This window comes from Mobula birostris, chromosome 14, assembly GCF_030028105.1.
Source record: "Mobula birostris isolate sMobBir1 chromosome 14, sMobBir1.hap1, whole genome shotgun sequence".
Taxonomy (NCBI): domain Eukaryota; kingdom Metazoa; phylum Chordata; class Chondrichthyes; order Myliobatiformes; family Myliobatidae; genus Mobula; species Mobula birostris.
Window position 1 is genome coordinate 48,967,010 of NC_092383.1, and position 25,578 is coordinate 48,992,587.

Here is a 25,578-nt window from a genome sequence, read left to right on the forward strand (position 1 = left end):
AACAATGGCTGCTCCAACAATATTTAATATCTTATCTAATCTAATCTACTATTCATGGTCTAAATAAAGAGTGCGCCATATATTAGGACATACATTCATCTGCATCACCAAAGACACAAAACTGCAGGAAAGGTGGTGAGACATGAAGAAATATTGGAACCTCAGTTCATCTCTAATGAGAACTCTATAAAAGGCGAGGACCTCCGTTGGTCAGGGTCAACCATGGATGTTGCATCCTAGTTGTCACAGCCAGGGCAGTACGATATGGAGAGCAAGCTTCCCCTCTCCACTCAGCTGACGAATCCAAAGGAACAGCAGAGACTGATAGTTTGGCACCAGCAGCGTTGCAGGAGCTCCCAGTCAGTGTTGACCTGAACATAAGGACTGCCTTAGGGATACCAGATCCAGATTTTACTCCCGAAGCCGTCTCCACGAGTGGGTTTAGCTGCAAGGCAGCGGAAGTTCCAGATCAAAATTTTCTTTCTCCTAGATGAGCTCCCAACCATGGCTGACAAGCTGCACTCTGCATGAAGCAATTGGTTTTAAGGTGCCAGTAACCTGCCTTTGTCCTTTCTCCTGTCAGTAGAAATGGTTCAGCTGTCCTTAGTACCTTAGCCACACGTGAAGGCCAGGAGCTGGACTTGGTTGACAGAAGGTATTTGAGATGTACACCATTGGGTGCAATTAATAGGTAATGAGAGCTTATTGCCTCTACACCCATCAACCTCTCTCCTACCCAACTATGACAATATTAAGGAACCTGTCCCAGACACTACACACACAAACACACAATTGTGTCCCTCCGACCTGTGGGTTCCACCTTACTCACCTGCATCCCGAGACAAATGGTGTTGAGGAGGATGAGGGCAAACATGAGGTACTCAAAATAGGAGGAGGTCACCACGTACCATACCCTGTACTGGTAAGGGTTCTTGGGAATGTATCTCATCAGGGGCCGGGCCTTTAGGGCATATTGAACACACTGGCGCTGTGGAGAAGAGAGCAGTCTGATTAATGACAAAGTAGGTGTCAGGGGACAGACGAGCAGGTAGAAATTAACATTAAGTACACTCTCAGTCTTCACTTTATTAGATGCAGGAGTGAAACCCAGTGTGGCCTTCTGCTGCTGTAACCCATCTGTTTCAAGGTTCGACAAGTTCGGGGGACAAGGCAAGGCTGCCCATTAAGTCCTTTGTTGTTTAATTTAATATTAGAACCCCTTGCTATTGCTCTTCATGAGGCTAAAAACATCCATGGGGTATTTGTGAATGAGATCCTCAATGTGAATGAGAATAAGGTCTCTCTTTATGCTGATGATTTATTGGTTTATATATCTAACCCTGACGAATCCATTCCTGCCCTGCTAAAATTATTTAATGAATTTGGAGGTTTTTCAGGATATAAAATTAATTTTAGTAAAAGTGAATTGTTTCCTTTAAATGATTCTGTTTCTATATATGATAATACTCCTTTTAAAGTTTCAGACTCTTTTAGATATTTAGGTATTATAATTACTAAAAAAATAAGGATCTTTATAAAGCTAATTTTGTTCCCTTAGTAGACTCTATGAAGTATTTATTTAGTAGATGGAGTCTACTCACATTTTCACTTGTTGGTTGTATTCATATAGTTAAAATGATAATTCTACTGAAATTTTTATACTTATTTCAGAATATTCCTGTTTTTTTTGACTAGGAAGTTTTTTGATCGGATTGATTCTATTATTTTATCTTTTATTTGGAATAACCAAGAATTAGTAAATGTCATTTACAAAAATTGAACAAGCATGGAGGTCTTGCTTTGCCTAATTTTAGAATGTATTATTGGGCTGTTAATCTGCAATATATGTCTTTTTGGCTATACTGGGTTGATAAGAGTGATCGGCCAATTTGGGTAGACCTGGAACTAAAAGTTGTAAAACAGTTTTATTTAACCTCGTTATTGGGGGCTCCTTTACCTATGCAATTAGGTAAAGTTGTTAATTTAAACCTATATCCTGTGATTAAGTATTCTTTACAAATTTGGCTCCAGTTGCGCAATTTTTTTAATCTTAAACAAATTTAAACTTTGTAGTTTAATTTACCGAAATTACTTTTTTAAGCTTTCTTTGAGTGATCTAATTTTTCTACTTTGGAAACATAAAGGTATTAATTCTTTTTTGGATTTATTTAAAGAAGATAGATTGATGTCCTTTGAACAATTAATTGATAAATATTCTCTTTCATACTCACACTTTCTGCAATACCTTCAAGTTAGACATTTTTTACAAAAATATTTAAGTAATTTCCCTTACATATTGGAGGCTGACCTGTTAGATACTATTATGAGTATGAATCCTTTGATTAAGGGTTCTATTGGAAGAATTTATAATTTACTATTACAATGGGATAAGCGTCCTTTGTCTAAGATTAAACAGGATTGGGAAAAGGAACTTAATTTGACTTTTATTACAGAGGATTGGATGCGGATATTGAAGTTGGTTAACTCTTCTTCAATTTGTGCTAGCATTCACTGATTCAATTTAAAATTGTACTTCGTTATCATTTGACAAAGGAGAGACTTTCTAAAATCTTTCCTAATGTTGATTGTGATAGATGTAAAACTGAGATAGCTACACTGACACATATGTTTTGGTCTTGTTCTATATTGGAACAGTTCTGGAAGTCGGTTTTCTCAACAATTTCTAAAGCACTTAAAATTAATTTACAACCTAATAAATTAACTGTGCTTTTTGGAATAGTTCCTCAAAATATTCATGGTATTTCTGTGTCTGACTAACATGTTATTGCATTTGTTACATTGATAGCTAGGAGGGCCATTTTGTTGAAGTGGAAGGATACATCAGCTCCCACTTTGTCACAATGGTTCTCTCAAGTGATGCTATGTCTTAGTTTGGAGAAAATTAGAAGTCGAACCTTTGAACCTTTATTTGATTTTGAGAAAAGATGAGGCTCATTTGCTCATTATTATCATTTGAGTTAATTGATATAATTTTTCCATGATCTAATTGTAAATTCTTTTAGTATATTTTCTTTTCTTGCTGGCGGTTTGATGTTTATTTTTAGAAGCTTTTTGTATGATGCATGGCTCCGGGGTTGTACACCTAATGGGTTCTCTTTTTTTTTCTCACTTTTCTGCTCTGTAGGTTTTTTTTGTTATCACAAAATTTTGTTTTCAATCTTTAAGATGATGGTTTTTTTTGAGGCATTGTAAGTGTTGTTACTTCGATGTACTCATGTTATTTTTCCTATATATACAATAAAATGATTTGAAAAGAAAAAGGTTCGACAACTTGTGTGTTCATAGATGCTCTTCAGCATACCGCTGTTGTAATGCATGGGTATTTAAGTTACTGTCGCCTTCCTGTCAGCTTGAGCCAGTCTGGCCATTCTCCTCCGACCTCTCTCATTAACAAGGTGTTATTGCCCACAGAACTGCCGCTCACTGGATGGATGTATTTTGTTTTCCCCTGTAAACTCTAGAGAGTTTTGAGCATGAAAATACTTTTAAAGATACTGTACAGCACAGGGCCTTCTGGCTTTTCGAGATCCTAGGAGATAATACCGTTTCTGAGATAGTCAAACCATCCCATCTGGCACCAACAATTATTCCACAGTCAACATCAAAATTCCCCATTCTGATGTTTATTCAGAACAACTGAACCTCTTGACCATGCCTGTGTGCTCTACTGGTAAGAGATGGAATTACATCTTTAGAAAGAGGTGACATTGGGTAAGAGAATGTTGAATTATGTGGGTGCAGTTAAGAAATTTCAAAGGTAAAAAAACCATTATGGAAATCATAATAATCCAAATAGTAGCCAACATGTGGGGTTGAGATTGCAAAGGGAGCTGGAAAAGGCACGTAATAAGGGTAATGACATTATTGTAATGGGGGACTTCAATATGCAAGGAGATTGGGAAAATCAGGTTGGTGCCGGATCACAAGAGAGGGAAATTGTTGAATGCCTATGAGATGGGTTTTCAGATTGAGTGTTGTATAATAACCCAGATCTTATTAGGGAGCTTAACATAAAGGAAATCTTAAGAGGCAGTGATCATAACATGATTGAATTCATACTGCAATTTGAGAGGGAGAAGCATAAGTCACATGTATCTGTATCACAATGGAATTAAGGGACTTACAGAGGAATGAGAGAGGAGCTTGCCCATGTGGATTGGAGAAGGATATTGGCAGGGATGACGGCAGAACAGAGTTGGCTGAAGTTTCTGGGAATAGTTCACAAGGCACAGGACTGATACGTCCCATGGAGGAAGAAGTTCTCAAATGGTAGGGGTAGGCAACTGTGGCTGACAAAGGAAATTAAAGACTGCATAAAAGCCAAGGAAAGGGCATACAAGGTAGCAGAAGGAGTGGGAAGTTGGATGATTGGGAAGGTTTTAAAATCCAACAAAAGGCAACTAAAAAAGCTATAAGCAGGGAAAAGATGAAATATGAGGGCAGACTAGCCAATAATATAAAGCAGGATACCAAAAGTTCTTGCAGTTATATAAAGAGTAAAAGAGAGGTGAAAATTGATATTGGACCACTGGAAAATGATGCTGGTGAGGTTGTGATGGGGGACAAAGAAATGGCAATTAAACTTAATGGGTCCTTTGCGTCAGTCTTCACTGTGGAAGACACTAGCAGTGTGCCAGAAGTCCGTGAGTGTCAGGGAGCAGGAGTGAGTGCCATTGCTATTACAAAGGCAAAGTGTTAGGCAAACTCAAAGGTCTTAAGATGGATAAGTCGCTCGGTCCAGAGTCCTGTGAGAGGTTGCTGAAGAGGTAACGGATGCATTGGTCATGATCTTTCAAGAATCACTTGATTCTGACATGGTCCCGGAGGACTGGAAGATTGTAGAAAAAGGTGGTACAGGAGTCTGAAGGTACATACTTAATGATTTAGGAACAGCTTCTTCCCCTCCACTATCAAATTTCTGAAAGGACAATGAACCCATGAACACAACCTCACTATTTTTCCCTCTCTTTTTGCACTATTTATCCAATTTATTTTTTTTTAAAAATATATACTTACTGTAATTTAAAGTTTTATTATTATGTATTCCAATGTACTTCTGTCACAAAATAACACATTTCATGAGAAATGCCAGTGACTCTGATTCTATGTTGGTTTGGCTTGGGTCAGGGACCTTTCCAGTTGTGAAGAATTACCTGGTTTTTGTCCAGCTCACAATTCTTGTACTCTGTCTCCCCCTGTTCCTGGAAGGTAACTATCACGAACCCAACAAAGATGTTCATCATGAAGAAAGCGATCAGAATGATGTAGACAATGAAGAAGATTGAGATACCCACACGGTAGTTGTAGATAGGGCCCATGTCTTCGGTGTGGGAGTCAATTGCCTTATACAGTAACCTGAACGAGAAGAGATCAGGGTTAACTCCCACTCAGCTTTTTGCCTGTGCCCCTCCAATCTTCAAATGTTTCTCCATACACTTACACAGTCCTAGATCACTTTAATGTCAGAGAGCGGGACAGAGCTGACCGAAAACCGTAAGACATTGAGCAGAATTACCTCTCATCCTCCTTCACTCCACGAAGAAAAGTCCCAGCTTGCTTAACCTATCCTCATGAGACATGCTCTCTATTCCAGGCAGCATCCTGGTAAATTTCCTCTGCTCTCCCTCTAAAGCTTCCACATCCTTCCTGTTTCATTTGAGAAAAGTTACTTTGTCATTTGAAGTCAGCGTGTCAGTGTCTAACTCATCCAGCATGAACTGAAGACTTTTCTACCGTTTGCATTTCTCAATATTTGAATCATAATACCATTTGGCCACCAGATATACATAGGAGCAGAATAAGGCCATTCATCCCATCGCAACTTCTCCATCATTCTATCATGGCTGGTTTATTATTCCCTCAATCCCTTTCTCCTCCTACTCCCTGTAACCTTTGACACCCTGACTAATCAAGAACCAATCAATCTGTGATTCAAATATACTCAATGACTTGGCTTCCACAGCTATCAGCGGCAGTGAGTTCCACAGATCCACTACCCTCTGGCTAAAGAAATTCCTCCTTATCTCTCTTCTAAACGGACGTCTCTCTATTCTGAAGTTGTGCCCTCAGGTCCTAGACACCCCACTATAGGAAACATCCCCTCCATGTCCACTCTACCTAGGCCTCTCAATATTAACATTCAATATCTAATCTAATCTACTGTTAGGAGGGAAGGCTTGGGTAGGCTCCCAAAAGTGCGAGGTGGGGGGCGGAAGGTGCACTCTGCCACTCTCACCAACAGGACTTAACCATGATGCAGAGGAATTCACTGAGTTCTGGGGTAATAAGTGAGAGGGGTTTCAGAAGGTATTTTGTATAGGGTGAATGTACCCAGTATCCTAAACTGTGGCCCTTATCTCTGTATCCTGAGGACTGTGGAGGCCAAGTCATTGGGGATATTTAAAGCAGAGGTTAATAAGTTCCTGATTAGTAAGGGTGTCAAAGCTTACAAGCAGAAAAGACAGGACAATGGGGTTGAGAGGGATAATAAGTCAGTCATGATGCAGTGGTGGAACAATCTCGATGGGCTGAATGGCCTAACACTGCCCCTACATCATATTGTCCTCTGCACTGTCTCAGCTAAGGAGCCAGCGGAATCCAAGCCATCAGTCATCCCGAACGTTCTCCCCTCACCCACCCCGAACGTTCTCCATTCACCCACCCCGAACGTTCTCCGCTCACCCACCCCGAACGTTCTCCCCTCACCCACCCCGAACGTTCTCCATTCACCCACCCCAAACGTTCTCCCCTCACCCACCCCGAACGTTCTCCCCTCACCCACCCCGAACGTTCTCCATTCACCCACCCCAAACGTTCTCCCCTCACCCACCCCGAACGTTCTCCCTTCACAAACCCCAGACGTTCTCTCTTCCCTCCTCTCTTATTAGGCAGAAGATGCAAAAGCCAGAAAGCATGTACTGGCTTAAGGACTATATGCACGTATGGTGTGTGTGTACCTAATCTACTCTGTGTGACCGTATGTACGGTGAGTGACCGTATGCACTGTGTGTGTGACCGTATGCATGCTGAGTGTGACCATATCTACAGTGAGAAACCATATACACGGAGTGTGTGACCGTATGTACGGTGAGAGACCATATGCACGGTGAGAGTGATCATACGTATGGTGTGAGTGACCGTATGTATGGTGTGAGTGTGTCCGTACGTACAGTGTGAGCGTACGCATGGTGTAAGTGACCTACATTGGTGAGTGTGACTGTACATACAGTGCGAGTGTGACCGTATGTACGGTGTGAGAGACTGTATGCACGGTGTGAGTGACCTTATGCATGGTGTGAGTGTGACAGTATGCAGTGTGAGTGACTGTATGCATGATGTGTGTGACCGTATGCACGGTGAGAGTGACCTATGCACGGTGTGAGTGTGACCGTATGCACAGTGAGAGTGACCGTATGCATGGTATGTACGGTATGTGTGACCATACACAGTGTGACTGTCTATGTGGTGTGAGTGACCGTATGTACAGTGTGTGACTATGTATACAGTGTGACTGTACGTGCTGCATGTGTGACTGTATGTAGTGTGTGACTATTGTGTGCAAGACTGTAGTGTGTGCAACTGTATGTACAGTGTGACTGTTCTGTGTGTGTATGTACAGTGTGACTGTATGTACTGCGTTTCACACATCAGCCCCAGAGGAACAATGTTCCGTTTAGCTGCGTACATCTGTTTGGTTAAATGACAATAAACTTGAACTTTCACTGCAACATTTCCCTTCTATTCCTGGAGTTACCTTCCTCTGTGGCTCTCTTGCCCTCAGTGGGATCTCCCCTCCCACCAGGCTTTTGAAATGATTGACGCTTGAGTCCTCTCCCCCCACCCTCACCTCAGTCTGACCTTCCCCTCGGTAACCCATTCCATAACCAAATGCCTTTAGTAATCATTGGGCCTCACTGAGAGAAAATGGGCCTCGGTTTGTCTCTGCCACTTTCTTGTGGGCTCTCTCTCCCTCCCACCCCACCCCTGGTAGTCATGGAGACTGCTCTCTCAATGCTGACTGTAGATGAGCCTTTGATACCAGTGAGGGCCTTCAGCTCTGACCCCACACCCTGTATCCAATGCAGCTTCTTTACAGTCCTCGCTGGAGTACAGCGCCCTCTCAACGAGACTACAAGAAATATTACAGCACAGTACACGCCCTTCAGCTCGCGATGTTGTGGCGATCCTTAACCCTCTCCAAGATCAATCTCACCCTTCCCTTCCACGTTGCCCTCCATTTCCAGGCTGCCCCAAGCACAATCTTTTCTGATTCAATTTGACACAAATGACACATTTCACTGTATGTACAGGAACAAAAAAAACTAAACTGATTTGTTTTATCTCAATAGTGCTCTGACTATATATACCATGCTTTGTTCAGCTGTATACATGTACTGTATGTAGAACGCACTTTCAGGAATAGTTAGTGCTGCAGGATCTCAGCTGAGAGAGTTGGCCTTCCCTGCCCTTCATGTTGTACCACCCTACAACCCCCAACAACCTCGATTTAACCTGAACCTAATCAGTGGACAATGTACAATGACAAATTAACCAACCAACCAACCAATATGTCTTTGGACAGTGGGAGAAAACAGGAACACCTGGAGAAAACCCACACATTCCATGGGGAGAATGTAAAGAGGACACTGGGATTGAAATTAACCTACCTGTCAGTACATCTTTGGACAGTGGGAGGAAACCAGAGCATCTGGAGAAAACCCACACATTCCATGGGGAGGACGTTGGGAATGAACTCCAAATTACAACAGTCCAAGCTGTAGTAGCGTCACACCAACCGTGATGCCCCAGTCTTCCTTATCTTTATCTTACTATCATCCATATGCCTATCTAAGAATCTCTTCAACGTTGTAGCTGTTAGCACGACACTATTACATCTTGGGGCATTGGAGTTCAGAGTTCAGTCCCAGTGTCCTCTGTACATCCTCCCCGTGGAATGTGTGGGATTCCGCTGGGTGTTCCAGTTTCCTCCTACAATCCAAAGATGAACCGGTTAGCAGGTTAAAAGGTCACTGTAAAGTGTCTCATGATTACACTTGGGATAAATCAGTGGACACTGTACATACAGTCACACATGCAGCACATACAGTCACAGTGTGTGTACGGTTACACACACCGTACATACTGTCACACTCACACCGTGCATACGGCCACACTCATACTCTTGAACACACCGTTGTCTCCTGATTTTACTGGGAGCCTTTTCTGGGGACAGATGGTATTCACTGTGAGACACACATTGCTACTTACTGTGGCCACCCCTCGAAGGTGGAGACTGTGAAGAGAGCCAACATGGCAGAGAGGACATTGTCAAAGTTGAAGTCGCTGTTCACCCACATCCGTTCCTGGACTGTAATCTGGCCTGAATCACCGTAGACAATGAAATGTCCCCTGAAAACGGAGGGGGTGTGGTAAGAGAGGAAGGAGAAACAGAGGTGGGGGGCGGTTGTGAAAGCGTGGGGGCCCCAGTGAGGTTTGAAAGGGAAAAGAGATGCACAGATGACCCCACAATCAAGGATATCTTCAACAGGCGATGCCTCAAGAAGGCGGCATCTATCATGAAGGGTCCTCACCATCCAGGACATGCCCTCTTCTCATTGCTACCATCAGGAAGGAGGTACAAGAGCCTGAAGACACACACTCAGTGAGTCAGGAACAGCTCTTCCCCTCTGCCATCAGATTTCTGAATGGACAGTGAGTCCATGAACACTACCTCACTATTCTTTGCTCTCTTTTTGAACTACTCAATGGCCACTGTATCATTTCTTAATGCATGCATTACTAAATGATAATAAAAGAGGACTGCGTGTCTTCATAATCCAAAACCTGTACACCTGTTCATTAATACAACTATCTCATCAGCCAATCATGTGACAGCAACTCAATGCATAAAAGCATGCAGACATGGTCAAGAGGTTCAATTGTTCAAACCAAACATTAGAATGCGGAAGAAATGTGATCTAAGTGACCTTGATCATGGAATGATTGTTGATGCCAGACGGGGTGCTTTGAGTTTTTCAGAAAATGCCAATCCCTTGGGATTTTCATGCACAAGAATCCTAGAGTTTATAGAGAATGGTGCAAAATAAAAAAATCCAGCAAGCAGCTGTTCTATGGATGGAAATGCCATGTTAATGAAAGATCAGAGGAAAATGGCAAGACTAGTTCACGCTGACAGGAAGACAACAGTAACCCAGATAACCATTAATTACAACAGTGGTATGCAAAGGAGTATCTCTGAATGTACAAGATATTGAACCTTATATATGTATTCAAGTCTGTGTGTGTGTGTGTGTGTGCACGCGTGCGCGTGTGCGTGTAAGTATATACACACGTACATTGCCTGTAATTTATAGCATTTTTTATGTAATGCAAAATGAGAGAGAGAGAGCGAGAGCACAGGGGAAAGAGTGGGGGGAAAGGGCGCGGGGCAGGAGAGTGGGTGGAGAGGGGGCAGTGCAGAGGGGACGAGGAGAGAGGAGGCGAGGGAGAGAGGGGGCAAGGAAAAGAGGGAGTGGAGAGCCAGAGCAGGGGAGAGAGAGCGAGCAGGAGATGGAGCGGGGGGGGAGGCGTGAGAGAGAGCGAGAGAGAAAGATTGGGGCAGTTTTACATTATATTTGAAGGATGAGACAGGAAAGGCAATATTGAAATACTGAAGGGGACACAGGAATATAAACTTCAGAATGTTTGTACACACAGCAGCATCAGGACTAGGACTGCCCGACTGGGTAACAGCTTCTTCCCTCAGGCTGAGAGACTAATAAATACCCCACCAGCACCCAGTTCTTATCACCAGCACAGTGAGCTGTTGATAGTATTCTTTACTGCTAACCTGTGCTGCACACTAGACATACATTGAATTATATTTTAATGTTATTTGTGGTAATATTTTATTTTTGGTGCATTGTCTGATATATGTTTTGTGGGTGCACCATGGTCTAGAGGAACATTGTTTCATGTAGTCGAACGGTCAGATGACAATAAACTTGAACTTGAAGGATGAATCACAGGATTCAGGATTTACATGTGAAGTTCCATATTTCAAAATAAAATTAGGTTGCTCCTTTACAGGACATTAGTCATGTTCTCTCTGATACGTCTAACCCCAAGCAGCACACCTGTTGACAATACTGCTACCTTGGAAAGGAGATTTGATAACATTGCATAAGGGACATGGACCATGCAGAGAGATTGGAGAAATTGGTGTGTTTGTCTTGGTGACAGGAAGATTAAGAGGAGGTTCAAGAGAGGTGCTCAGGGTTTACATGGAGGGAAGCTCCAGAGTAAAAACAATCAGTGAGTGCAGAAGCTAGAGATCCAAAGCAACTCAGACACAATACTGGCAGAGCTCAGCAGGCTACACAGCATCTATGGAAAAGAGTAAACAGTTGGCGTTTTGGGCCGAGACCTTCAGGGCTTTTCCACGGATGCTGCCTGGCCTGCTGAGTTCCTCCAGTATTTTGTATGTGTCACTCTGAATATTTAGTAGGCAGTTTCAGGAATATGTTCACCACAGTCTCAAGCCAGGCTGCAAAAGGGGGAGGGTTGGGAGTGGGGTGAGCAACCCCATCCTATAAAAACCCAGAGCTACTGAAACACCAACAGAAGCTCCAAAGGCCTCATCCCTGGGAGAGGAAGGATCTTCAAATATGAGCTAGACCTGGGGACAACTTGAAGGACTGGCCCAGGACAGAGGACTCTAGCGAGCTACTGTTGGCAGCCTATGAGCCAGCAAGGGTGATGGGCTGAGAAGTTGTAGTACTTTCAGAAACAACTGTCACCAGAAAATTGTCTGAGATTTACAATGGTGAGGATCAAGAACACTAAAGATTCTGCAGATACTGGAAATGCAGAGTAACTCACACAAAATTCTGGAGGAACTCAGCAAGTCGGGCTGTATCGATAGAAATGAATGAACAATTGATGTTTCGGGCCAAGATCCTTCTTCAGGACTGAAAGGAAGGGGGAAGATGCCAGAATAAAGAGATGGGGGAGGGGAAGGACTAGCTAAAAGGTGATCAGTGAAGCCAGGTGGCTGGGAAAGGTATAAGGTTGGAGAGGAAGGAATCTGATAGAAGAGGAGAGTGGACTGTGGGAGAAAGGGAACAAGGAGAGGCACCAGGGGTAGACAGTAGGCAGATGAGAAGAGGTAACAGGCCAGATGGGAAATAGAAGAAGAGGGAAAGGGGAGGGAAATCTTTATCAAATTGAGAGGTGAAGATCAAGAGCTGATTCCACAAAGAACTGGCCCCATACCATGCGCTAAAGCAGCGGTCCCCAACCACTGGGCTGCGGACTGGTACCGGGCCGCAAAGTATGTGCTACCGGGGCTGCGAGGAAGCAATATGAGTCAGCTGCACCTTTCCTCATTCCCTGTCACGTACTGTTGAACTTGAACATAGGGTTGCCAACTGTCCTGTATTTGCTGGGACATCCCGTATATTGGGCTAAATTGGTTTCTCCCATATGGGACCGCCCTTGTCCTGTATTTTCCCCGTTAGTGTAGAGCGTTCCTATGAAACCTTTCGTGCCGAAATGGTGTGAAGTGAAGAAGCAATTACCACTAATTGATATGGGAAAATTTTTGAGCATTCCCAGACCCAAAAAATAACCTATCAAATCATTCCAAATAACACATAAAACCTAAAGTAACACTAACATATAGTAAAAACAGGAATGATATGATAAATACACAGCCTATATAAAGCAGAAATAATGTACAGACAGCGTAGTCGGGAAGATTAAGTCAAACCGGATTGTGGAAAAAAAATCAGCATGTACGCGCATGTACACACAGGTGCCCGCGCAAGGCTTCATGGTCATGGTAGTCTTTCTCGTGGTAAACACTGTCCCGTATTTGACTGCTACTTTTGTCCCTTATTTGGGAGTGAGAAAGTTGGCAACCCTAACTGTAAAAGACATGTTGAGGTGAGTTTAACCTCACTTGAACACCACCCCCCCACCCCCACCAGTCCGCAAGAATATTGTCAAAAAAGGTTGGGGACCCCTGTGCTAAAGCATTATACAATGACAGGTTTAGTTCTAAGTTTGCTCGCTTTCCCTATTCCCAGGCCTGGACGCCCAAACTTCACACTCATAGGATACTCACGGCACCAGAAAGGACGGGTCATGGTCAGTACAGGCTCAGACTTACTTGCACTCCTCCGCTGTCATCTTGGAGGGATCAGTACAGGAATAAAATTTTCCCTGCAGGTAAGAAGAGGACAGATGTTAAAACTCATCAGTGAATTGGGAGAACTCTGCCATGCACGGTCACAATCCCTGCTGCCAAAGGAGGAGGTTTAGGCATAGGGCAAGCAACCCCATCCCTTTGAAAATCCAAATGTACAGAAACACCAACAGAAGCTCCGAAGACCTCATTCCTGGGAGAGGAAGGTTCTTTGCCAAGAAGACGTATGAAGTTGTGTGGTAAAAATTGGCCCAGGACAGAGGCCCATGCCCCAGAATACGGGGGTGTTGGGCTTAAGGAGAAGTAGTGGTGAATTGAGAGAGACGTCAAAAGTTACCCACGATGTTGTGCCTACTCCAAGATCAATCTAATCATTCCCTCCTACATTGACTTTAAAAGAATAAGGGACCATAAGACATAGGAGCAGAATCAGGCCATTCAGCCCATTGAGTCTGCTCACCAATCATGGCTGATTTACTTTCCCTCTCAGCCTTATTCTCCTGCACTCTCCCTGTGACGTCCTTATTAATCAAGAACCTATCAACCTCTGCTTTAAATATACCCAGAGACTTGGCTTCCACAGAAGTCTGTGGCAATGAATTCCAGAGATTCACCACTCTCTGGAGGATACAGGCCAGTCCAGCAGAGGCAAATCCCTCACCTTGAGTACGTTTACCTGGAGCGATGCTACAAGATGCAGTCATTATCAAGAACCCCCACAAACTAGATCATTCTCTCTTCTTGCTACTACCATCAGGCAGGAGGTACAGCAGCGTGAAGTCCCACATCACCAGGTTCAGGAACTGCTATTACCCAATAACCATCAGGCTCCTGAACCATCGTGGATAACTTCACTCACCTCAAATCTGAACTAATTCTACAAAACAACAGTAATAATTCTTCAACAGTTCCTAGCAACATCACTTAGGAGACAAGATATTGGGCAGGCGCTAGAAATCTAGAGCAACATACACAGAATGCTGGAGGAAACTCCTATCCCTAATAAAGTGGCCGCTGAATGTAAGTTCGTGTTCTTGGGCTACTGTAACCTATCTACTTCAACATGTTGTGCATTCAGAGATGCTCTTCTGTGCATCACTATTGTACCATACTGTTATTTGAGTTACTACCACGTTCATGTCAGCTCAAACCAGACTGCCATTCTCCTCTAACCTCTCTCATTAACACGGTCTTTTGCCCACAGAACTGCTGCTCACTGGATGTTGTTTGTTTTCTCGTACCATTCTCTGTAAACTCTAAAGAATGTTGTACATGAAAATTCCAGGAGATCAGCAGTTTCTGAGATACTCAAACCACCCCTTCTGGCACCAACATTCATTCCACGGTCAAAGTCACATAGATCACATTTCTTCCCCCAAACTGACGTTTGGTCTGAACAACAACTGAACCTCTTGACCATGCCTGCATGCTTTTATGCATTAAATTGTTGTCATATGATTGGCTGATTACCCATTTGCATTCACGTGTGGGTGTACAGGTGTGCCTAATAAAGTGAGCAATCAGTGTAAACAGTCTATATTTTGAGCTGAGACTCTTCTTCAGTACTCCCTAGATACCTGACGAAGGGTCTCGTTCCAATATGTCAACTGTCCATTTCCCTCCTTTGATGTTGCCTGACCTGCTGAGTTCCTCCAAAATTGTGTGTGTGTGCTGCTCAACATCAATTCTCCACTTGGCTGTGAATTTGATGATCCTAATGCAGGATTCTCCAGACACAACGAACACAGGAAAATTGACTGAAACACAAGAGAGTCTGCAGATGCTGGAAATTCAGAGTAACACACCCAGAATGCCGGAGGATCTCAGCAGGTCAGGCAGCATCTATGGAGAAGAATAAGCAGTCAACGTTTCAGGCCGAGACCCCTCATTCTAAAAGGATGAAAGTCCTTTAATGTCTCATGAGATCTGGCATGCTTCAAGAGCAGCTAATCAGAGACCTACAATATTGTATGCAGTTCTGCTTTCACTGTGCTGGCTATGTCTAATTTTTTTTATTACAAGGCATCAAATGGACACAGTAGCATGGCAGCTAGCATAATGCTTCACAGCCCCTGTGACTGGGTTTCAATTCCCGCTCTGCTGCTGACTGTAAGGAGTTTCTACATTCTCCCTGTGACCACATCAATTTCCTTAGGATGCTCTGGCTTCCTCCCACATTCCAAAGATGTATCGGTTAGGGATACTAGGTTCTTCTCTTCACCAGCCCATCACCTTCCTCCAGTGTCCCTCCTCCTTCCTTTTCTCCCGTGGTCACCTCTCTTTTCCTATCAGATTCCTTCTTCTTCAGCCCTTTACCTTATCACCTCCCAACTTCTCATTTCATCCCTCACCCAGTCTCACGTATCACCTGCCAGCTTCACATTTCATACTACCCCCCCCCCACCCTCCCACTTTCCCCCTCACCTGGTCTCACCTATTACCTCCCAGCTTCACACTTCAACCACCTACTCACCCTCCCATCTTCCCCCTCACCTGGTCTAACCTATCACCTGCCAGCTTGTACTCTTTCTCTTTCCTCACCACCTTATTCTGGCGTTTGCCCCCTTCCTTTCCATGAAGGGTCTCAGCCAGAAACGTCAACTGTTTAATTCCCTCCATAGATATTGCCTGACCTGCTGAGTTCCTCCAGCATCTTGTTTGTTTTAACACAGTGCTGGCGATGTGTAATATTTTTGAGTTGCAAGCATCCAGAATAATGTGGAAGGATGAGAGTCAGAGTATATTTCAGAATCAGATTTAATATCACGAGAATACGTCGTGATATGTTGTGTTAACTATGCGGTAGCAGTACAATGTAATACATGATAAATATAGAAACAATGGAATTACAGTAAGTATGTATGTATATTAAAGAGTTAAGTTAAAATAAGTAGTGCAAAAACAGAAATAAAAAGAAGTGGTGAGGTGGTGTTCGTGGGTTCAATGTCTATTTAGAAATTGGATGGCAGAAGAGAAGAAGCTGAGTGTGTGCCTTCAGGACCCTGTACCTCCTTCTTAACAGTAACAGTGTGAACAGGGCGTGTCCTGGGTAGTGGGGATCCTTAATGATGGACGATACCTTCCTAAGACACCGTTCCTTGAAGTTGCCTTGGATACTACGTGGGCTGATACCCATGATGGAGCTAACTAACTTTACTGCAACTTACTTCAATCCTGTGTAGTAGCCTCCCCCCACCACCATACCAGACGGTGATGCAGCCAGTCAGAATGCTCTCCACAGTACATCTGTAGAAGATTTTGAATGATTTGGGTGACAAACCAATCTCCTCAAACTCGTTATGAAATATAGCCAGTGTCTTGCCTTCTTTATAGCTGCATCAATATGTTGCAACCAGGTTAGGTCCTTGGAGACATTGACACTCAAAAACTTGAAACTGCTCATTTTCTTCACTTCTGATCCCTCATTCTATCCTTTCTGAAGTCCACAATAATCTCGTTGGTCTTACTAACGTTTAGTGCAAGGTTGCTGCTATGACACCACTCAACTGGTATATCTTACTCCTATGTGTCCTCTCGTCACCATCTCAGATGCTGCCAACAATGGTTGTAGAATCAGCAAATCTGTAGATGGCATTTGAGCTATGCCTAGCCACGCAGTTGTATGTGTAAAGAGAGTAGAGCAGTGGGCAAATTGCAGAGGGTCAAGGACCTTACTGAGACAGGAGTTGATTCTACCCATGACCAGCCTCTCAAAGCACTCATCACAGCAGATGTGAGTGCTACTGGAATATAGTCATTAAAGCAGCTTACACTGCTCTCTTGGGCACTGGTGTAACTATTGCCATTTTGAAGCAGGTAGAAACTTCTGACCATAGCAATGAGAGATTGAAAATGTCTTTGAATACCCTCACCAGTTGGTTGGCACAAGTTTTCAGAGCCTTCCCAGGTATTTACCAGTACCTGCCACTTTGCGAGGTTCACCCTCCTGACAGACAGCTTGACATCGGCCTCTGACACTGAGATCTCAGCATCACTGGATGCTGCAGGGATCCTCATAACTGGAGTTTTATTCTCCCCTTCAAAGTGAGCATAAAAGGTGTTGAGCTCATCTGGTAGTGAAGCATCGCAGCCATTCATAATCATAAACACGAGGAATTCTGCAGAAGCTGGAAATTCAAGCAACACACATCAAAGTTGCTGGTGAACGCAGCAGGCCAGGCAGCATCTCTAGGAAGAGGTACAGTTGATGTTTTGGGCCGAGACACTTCGTCAAGACCAACTGAAGGAAGAGTTAGTAAGAGATTTGGAAGTGGGAGGGGGAGGGGGAGATCCAAAATGATAGAAGACAGGAGGGGGAGGGATGGAGCCAAGAGCTGGACGGGTGATTGGCAAAAGGGATATGAGAGGATCATGGGACAGGAGGCCCAGGGAGAAGGAAAAGGGGGAGGGGGGGAAACCCAGAGGATGGGCAAGGGGTATAGTCAGAGGGAGAAAAAGGAGAGAGAGAGAAAGAATGTGTGTATATAAATAAATAACGGATGGGGTATGAAGGGGAGGTGGGGCATTAGCAGAAGTTTGAGAAGTTGACGTTCATGCCATCAGGTTAGAGGCTACCCAGACGGAATATAAGGTGTTGTTCCTCCAACCTGAGTGTGGCTTCATCTTTACAGTAGAGGAGGCCGTGGATAGACATATCGGAATGGGATGTGGAATTAAAATGTGTGGCCACTGGGAGATCCTGCTTTCTCTGGCGGACAGAGAGTAGGTGTTCAGCAAAACGATCTCCCAGCCTGCATCGGGTCTCGCCAATATATAAAAGGCCACATCGGGAGCACTGGATGCAGTATATCACCCCAGCTGACTCACAGGTGAAGTGTCGCCTCACCTGGAAGGACTGTCTGGGGCCCTGAATGGTGGTAAGGGGGGAAGTGTAAGGGCATGTGTAGCACTTGTTCCGCTTACAAGGATAAGTGCCAGGAGGGAGATCAGTGGGGAGGGATGGGGGGGATGAATGGACAAGGGACTCCCATAGGGAGCGATCCCTGCAGAAAGCAGAGAGAGCGGGGGAGGGAAAGATGTGCTTAGTGGTGGGATCCCGCTGGAGGTGGCGGAAGTTACGGAGAATAATATGTTGGACCTGGAGGCTGGTGGGGTGATAGGTGAGGACCAGGGGAACCCAATTCCTAGTGGGGTGACGGGAGGATGGAGTGAGAGCAGATGTACGTGAAATGGGGGAGATGCGTTTGAGAGCAGAGTTGATGATGGAGGAAGGGAGGCCACTTTCTTTAAAAAAGGAGACATCTCCCTCGTCCTGGAATGAAAAGCCTCATCCTGAGAGCAGATGCGGCGAAGACGGAGGAATTGCGAGAAGAGGAGGCATTTTTGCAAGAGACAGGGTGAGAAGAGGAATAGTCCAGATAGCTGTGAGAGTCAGTAGGCTTATAGTAGACATCATTAGATAAGCTGTCTCCAGAGAAAGAGACAGAAAGATCTAGTAAGGGGAGGGAGGTGTCGGAAATGGACCAGGTAAACTTGAGGGCAGGGTGAAAGCTGGAGGCAAAGTTAATGAAGTCAACGAGCTCAGCATGCGTGCAGGAAGCAGCGCCAATGCAGTCGTCGATGTAACGAAGGAAAAGTGGGGGACAGATACCAGAATAGGTTTGGAACATAGATTGTTCCACAAAGCCAACAAAAAGGCAGGCATAGCTAGGACCCATACGGGTGCCCATAGCTACACCTTTAGTTTGGGGGAAGTAGGAGGAGCCAAAGGAGAAATTATTAAGAGTAAGGACTAATTCCGCTAGACGGAGTAGAGTGGTGGTAGGGACTGATTAGGTCTGGAATCCAAAAAGTAGCGGAGAGCTTTGAGACCTTCCTGATGGGGGATGGAAGTATATAGGGACTGGACATCCATGATGAAAATAAAGCAGTGCGGGCCAGGGAACTTAAGATCATCGAAAAATTTAAGAGGGTGAGAAGTGTCACGAACATAGGTCGGAAGGGATAAAACCGCGTCGAGGTATGCAGAAACGAGTTCGGTGGGGCAGGAGCAAGCTGAGACAATAGGTCGGCCAGGACAGGCAGGTTTGTGGATGTTGGGTAGGAGGCAGAAACGGGAAGTGCGAGGTGTGGGAACTATAAGGTTGGTAGCAGTGGATGGCAGATCACCTGAGTGGATAAAGTCGGTGATGGTGTGGGAGACAATGGCCTGGTGCTCCTTAGTGGGGTCACGATCGAGGGGTAAATAAGAGGTGGTATCCACGAGTTGTCGCTGTGCCTCGGCAAGGTAGAGGTCAGTACGCCGGACTACAACAGCACCCACCTTATCGGCGGGTTTAATAGTAAGGTTAGGATTAGTGCGGAGGGAGTGGAGAGCACAGCGTTCGGAAGGAGTAAGGTTGGAACGGGAATAAGGTGCGGTGAAGTCGAGACGGTTGATGTCCCGTCGGCAATTAGCAATAAAGAGATCCAGAGCAGGCAGAAGATCAGAGTGGGGTGTCCATGAAGAGGAGGAGGGTTGAAGATGGGAGAAGGAGTGATTGGTGGGGATGGAAGAGTCCTTGCCGAAGAAGTAGGCTCGGAGACGGCGGAAGAAGAGTTCCGCATCATGGCGAATGCGGAACTCGCTGAGGTGCGGGCGAAGGGGGACAAATGTGAGGCCCTTACTGAGGACAGAGCATTCTGCCTCAGACAGTTGAAGGTCGGAGGGGATAGTAAAGACCCAGCACGGATGACAGCTGGGATCAGAGGGGGGAGGGGAGAGACTGGGGGTGTCAGTGGAGAGGGGAGGGTTGGGGTGAGAAGAAGATGGAGCCTCTGAGGGCCCAGGAGCTGACAGTGGGATGTGAAGGAGACGGGGTTGCAGCGTGGTGGTGGGGGAAGGGGAGACGGGAGTCACAATAGCAACACATAAAGACCCGGCCTGGAGTTCAAGGCTGGAGTCGCAGTTGGTGGTTGCGTAATTGCTTTGAAGGTGTCCATGGTCGTTGCTGGAGTCCGGGTTTTGAATATGCCCTGAGGTGTTGGAGCCGGCGAGATCAATGGCAGCGACGCAATCTGAAGTTCATGCCTGCTAGCATCGGGGCCGGCAGGTTCTGGGGTCTGCAGAGGTAAGATCTTGCGATCTTCGCCTAACATGACAAAGTCAAAAAAACGGCGATTGCAGGCATGGATCCAACGGAGGATGAAATAACAAGCAGGTCCATTACAGACAGCAAAGAAAGTGTCCCGAAGGTGTGGAAGGGTGTGGGATAGGGACACCAAATACCTCCTCATGGCGGAGAGAGTCGCCTTCACAGCTTGACGGGAGAAGCGACGAGAGGCAGAGTCAATAAAATGTGAGTACCTGGGATCCTCAGAAGGTCCAAATTGAGAGGCTCGAAAACGAATCCTCCATAATGTTGGATTTTGCTTTACAGGAAGTAATAGCCTGCAAACCCTGCCAGAGTTGATGTGCATTCGACATCACTTCTAACCTCTCTCAGAACTGTTTCTCTGCTCTTGAAATAGCCCTTCACAAGTCATACCTGGTTTTCTTGTACAGACCTGGGTCACCAGACTTCAATGTCACAGACCTAGCCCTCAGCTGACTATGAACCTCCTGGTTCATCCACAGCTCCTGGTTTGGGAATGTAAAGCAAGTTTTCATAGGCACACACTCACCCACACAGGTTTCAATGAAGTTGGTAACAACTGCGGCATACTTATCCAGGTTCAAAGGTGACTACCTGAATAGTGTCCAGTCCACTGATTCAAAGCAGTCCTGTGCCTCTCTAGTTCCTACCTTCTTGGTTCTCACTACTGCTGCTGCAGTCTTCAGTCTCTGCCTATACTCAGGGAATAGATGTATAACCAAGTGATAAGACTTTCTGAAGTGAGGGTAGAATAGCATGGTAGGCATCCTTGATGATGGTGTAACAGTGATCCAGTGTGTTGATTCCTCTGATGCTACAGATGATTTGTTGATAACAATTATTTAGTGACTTTATCAAGCTGACCTGGTTAAAATCACCCAAAATGATGGGGAAGGCATCAAGATGTGCTGTTTCATGCCTATTGTTCACACTGCTCAGTCTGTCTAGAGTCCGTTTAACATTGGCCTGAGGTGGAATGTACACTGCTACCAAAATGAACGCTGAAATCTCCTGCAGCAGGTAAACTGGATGACATCTGATTAAGGGGTGTTGCAGATCTGGTGACTAGGATTGAGAAAGCACCACTACGTTTATACACCATGAGGAATTGATCATGAAGCACACATCTCTACCTCTGCTTTTGCGAGACTTGATAGACCTATCTTGGCAGTGTATTCGAATTGTTATGTCTAGCATGGAAAGGGTTAACCAGGATTCCCTGAAACAAAGGACACAAGCAGTCCTAATGTCCCCCTGCTACAGACCCCCAGCTGAGATCATCAGTTTTCTATATCAGAGACTGTGTTTGTCAGCAACATAGTTGGTATTTGGGAGTTGAAAACCTTGTTTTTTTTTAAATGCACTATTAGCCCAGCACAACGACCTTGCTACTGCCAGTGGCTTAAAGGGACAATACCACCCACTACGATCTGATCTATCTCAATTGGTTTTGAGCAGGGGCAGATTGTTTAATCGCATTAAAATGGAATTACTGATTGTAGACATCTGAGATGCAGCTGTGGTTTTCAGCTACAGTAGGCTAAAGCAAGAGTATTTGTTTCAATCAGAGCTGCTGCATTAAGTTATTCTTGTTCTTGCACCGGACTTGTCCCAGAGGATACAGATTTCTGAGTTTTACTTGCAGTTATTGGCTTATTAAGCTTTACAGTGCCAGTAATCACCAACTGGGGTTCAATGCCCACCACTGTCTGTAAGGAGTTTGTACGTTCTCCCCATGACCACGAGGGTTTCCTCCAGGTGCTCAGTCTCCTTGTATATTCCACTAATGTTACTAGGAAAGGAGGCAAGGCAGTGGATGTTGCCTACTTTGACAAGATCCCTCATGGGAGGTTGGTCAAGAAGGTTCATTCAAGATGAGATAATAAATTGGATTAGACATTGGCTTTTAGGAAGAAGCCAGAGAGTGGGAGTAAATGATTGCTTCTTTGACTGGAGCCTGTGTCTAGTGGAGTGTCACAGGAATCGGTGACGGGTCCATTGTCATCTACTGTATATCAATGGTCTAGATGATGCTGTGGTTAACTGGATCATCTAATTTGCAGCTGAAACCAAGATTAGAGGTGTAGTGGATAAGGAAGACTATCAAAGCTTGCAGTGGGATCTGGATCAGCTGGAAAAATGGGTTGACAAATGGCAGATGGAATTTAATACTGAAAAGTGTGACTTTGCACTTTGGGAGGACCAACTAGGTTAGGTATTACCTGGTGAGTAGTAGGGCACCGAGGAGTGTGTGGTAGAACAGAGGGATCTGGGAATACAGATGCATAATTCCTTGAAAGTGGCTTCACAGGTAGACGGGGTCATAAAGAAAGCTCTTGGAATAATTCCATGTATTGAGTCCAGGAGTTGGAATAATTTGGAGTACAGTGTCCCTCGCTTTTCGAATGTTCGCTTTACGAAACCTCGCTGTTACAAAAGACCTACATTAGTTATCTGTTTTCGCTAATAGTGTTTTCACTGTTACGAAAAAAGGCAGCGCGTGCCCCGAGCAGCCAAGCTCTTCCTCCAGAACTGCATTCTAGCCGGCATTGCTTAAACACATGCGTATGAGCAGCCGTTAGCAAGATGAGTTCTAAGGTATTGGAAAAGCCTAAAAGAGCTCGTAAGGGTGTTACACTTAGCGTAAAACTATACATAATTAAGCGTTTCGATCGTGGTGAACGAAGTAAGGACAAAGTGAGTTTGGTTTGTGGAAGTTGATGAAGATGATGTTGAAGAGGTTTTGGCATCTCATGACCAAGAACTGATAGATGAAGAGCTGATGCAATTGGAAGAGGAAAGGATAACAATCGAAACTGAATGCAGTAGCGAATGGACCGAAAGTGAAGTCGTCCAGGAACTGAACGTGAAGCAACTGCATAAGATGATAGAAAAATGCGCGAGGATAAGCAGTCAAGCATACTGTCGTTTTTCAAGCATTCTACATCAGCCACAACAGATGACGAATCTCGACCTTCGACATCGAGGCAGGCAGACATGGAAGATGACTTGCCTGCCCTGATGGAAACAGACGCCAATGAGATGACACCGCAGTGTCCCACCACCCCAACCCCTGGGCCGTGGAGAATTCAGCGGTAGCCGGGACACATCCAGCACATCTTTAATAAAAAAGCCGAAATAAACAAGCTAATTAATTAGGTGCCGCCCGGCACGTAAATGTCGGCCCAGATCAGAGGCCATTGCCGATTGCGTCACCTCTGATCTGGGCTGACATTTATGTGCCGGGTGACACCTAATCAATTAGCTTGTTGATTTCGGCTTTTTTCTTAAAGATGTGCTGGGTGTGTCCCGGCTACCGCTGTACCACTGCATGCTTCGCGGATCGGTATCGGCCAGCAGCCTGGAGGTTAGGGACCACTGCACCACCCCAACCTCCGACGACTCAGCCTAACACACCATCATCAGTGTGCTCCGCGCTGTCTTCCCAATTCCAGTAAGTGATACTACACTGTACATACATTATTTTTACTTTATATAGGCTGTGTATTTTCATGTGTTATTTGGTATGCTTCGGCAGCTTCATAGCTTAAAGGTTATAGGAGAGACTGTTTCTGCCGACAGCGCTTGCGTGAGATTTTCGCTACGGATAACAGTGCAGCAATGATTGTAGAGAAGTATTTCTACTTTATATAGGCTGTGTATTTATCATATCATTCCTGCTTTTACTATATGTTACTGTTATTTTAGGTTTTATATGTTATTTGGCAAAATTTGGTAGGTTATTTTTTGGGTCTGCGAACGTTCACAAATTTTTCCCATATAAATAAATGGTAATTGCTTCTTCACCTTACAACATTCCGGCTTACGAACCGTTTCATAGGAACGCTCTACCTTCGGATGGCGGGGGAAACCTGTATTGTGTCGGGTTTTGATCACCTAGCTACAAGAAAGATGTAAATAAGTTTGAAAGATTGCAGAGAAAAAGGATGTTGCTGGAACCAGTTATAGGGAAAGGTTGTATAGGTTTGGACTTTATTCCCTAGAACCTAGAAGATTGGGAGATTTGACAGAGGTCTACAAAATTATGAGGGATACAGATAAGTAAATGCAAACAGGCTTTTTGCACTGAGGTTGGGTGAGACTACAATTAGAGGTCATGGGTTAGGGGTGAAATATGAAATGTTTAAGGGGAGCACGAGAGGGAAATTTTTTATTTGAGGGTGGTAAGAGTATGGAACGAGCTCCCAGCATAAGTGGTGGATACGGATTCAATTTCAATGTTTAAGAGAAATTTGGATAGATACATGGAAAGGAGGGATATGGAGGGCTTACTGCAGGTCGATGGGTCTAGGCAGGTTAATGGGGCAGCTGTAGTATTCCATAAGTCTATGGTGTACATGTTAGGGTTACTGAGTGGTGGCAACACTTTTGGGCTGCTCCCAGCACAACTGCAGACTCTGTTGGCCATTGACACATTCCACTCGATGTTTTGATATTTCAAGGTACCTGTGACAAATAAATCTCATCCTTCCCTTTAGCTAGTATCTCACTAGCAGGCACTCACCTTAAAGAGTTGCACGCCGATGCAGGCAAACATGAACTGTAAGAGAGTTGTGACAATCACAATGTTTCCGATCGTCTTTATTGCCACGAACACACACTGTACGACGTGCTGTGGAGAGAGAGAAGGACAGTGAGCACTGGCAGTCAGCTCTGCACAGACGGCAGTCTCTGCACAGATAAACAAAACTTGCTTGAAGCCTTCACTATAAAATATACCTCAGGAGTGTCACATCCCACAGGGGCAGGAATGGGCATCATAGCCACACACACTCACACATACTCTCTCTCTCACACACCCTCTCGCGTGCACACACACAAAAACTTATATATATACATACTAACATGCATTTACCTACACAAACTCACACATGCCCTCTTGCACACATACAAACTTACTGTATACACATTCACACTCACATGCATTTATATACACACACTCATACTCTCTCACAGACACACTCTCTCACACGTACACACTCACACATACTCACTCTCTCGCACACATGACGCATACCCTCTCATGCGCGCGCACACACACATAATCACTTATACACATACAAGCTAACATGCAGTTACATACACACACTCATACTCTCTCTCAGACACACACACTCTCACACATACACAGACACACACTCTCTCTCACACACATAAGACACACACCCTCACTCTTGCGCACACACACTTATACACATACACACTAACATGCAGTTACATACACACACTCACACA

The 25,578-nt window shown here is 44.7% G+C and overlaps 1 protein-coding gene across 2 annotated transcripts in view; it reads right to left on the reverse strand.

Moving 5' to 3' along the window:
• The window catches only part of LOC140209887 (voltage-dependent L-type calcium channel subunit alpha-1S-like), a 419,288-nt gene that overhangs the window by 159,492 nt on the left and 234,218 nt on the right, over nt 1-25,578 (reverse strand). For both annotated transcript variants that reach the window (XM_072278518.1, XM_072278519.1), the window contains exons 22-26: nt 24,848-24,955; nt 13,193-13,245; nt 9,289-9,429; nt 5,175-5,376; nt 830-988 (exon numbers count right to left, since the gene is read on the reverse strand). In XM_072278518.1, coding sequence (XP_072134619.1) covers nt 830-988; nt 5,175-5,376; nt 9,289-9,429; nt 13,193-13,245; nt 24,848-24,955 — 663 coding nt within the window. The remainder of the gene's footprint in view (nt 1-829; nt 989-5,174; nt 5,377-9,288; nt 9,430-13,192; nt 13,246-24,847; nt 24,956-25,578) is intronic.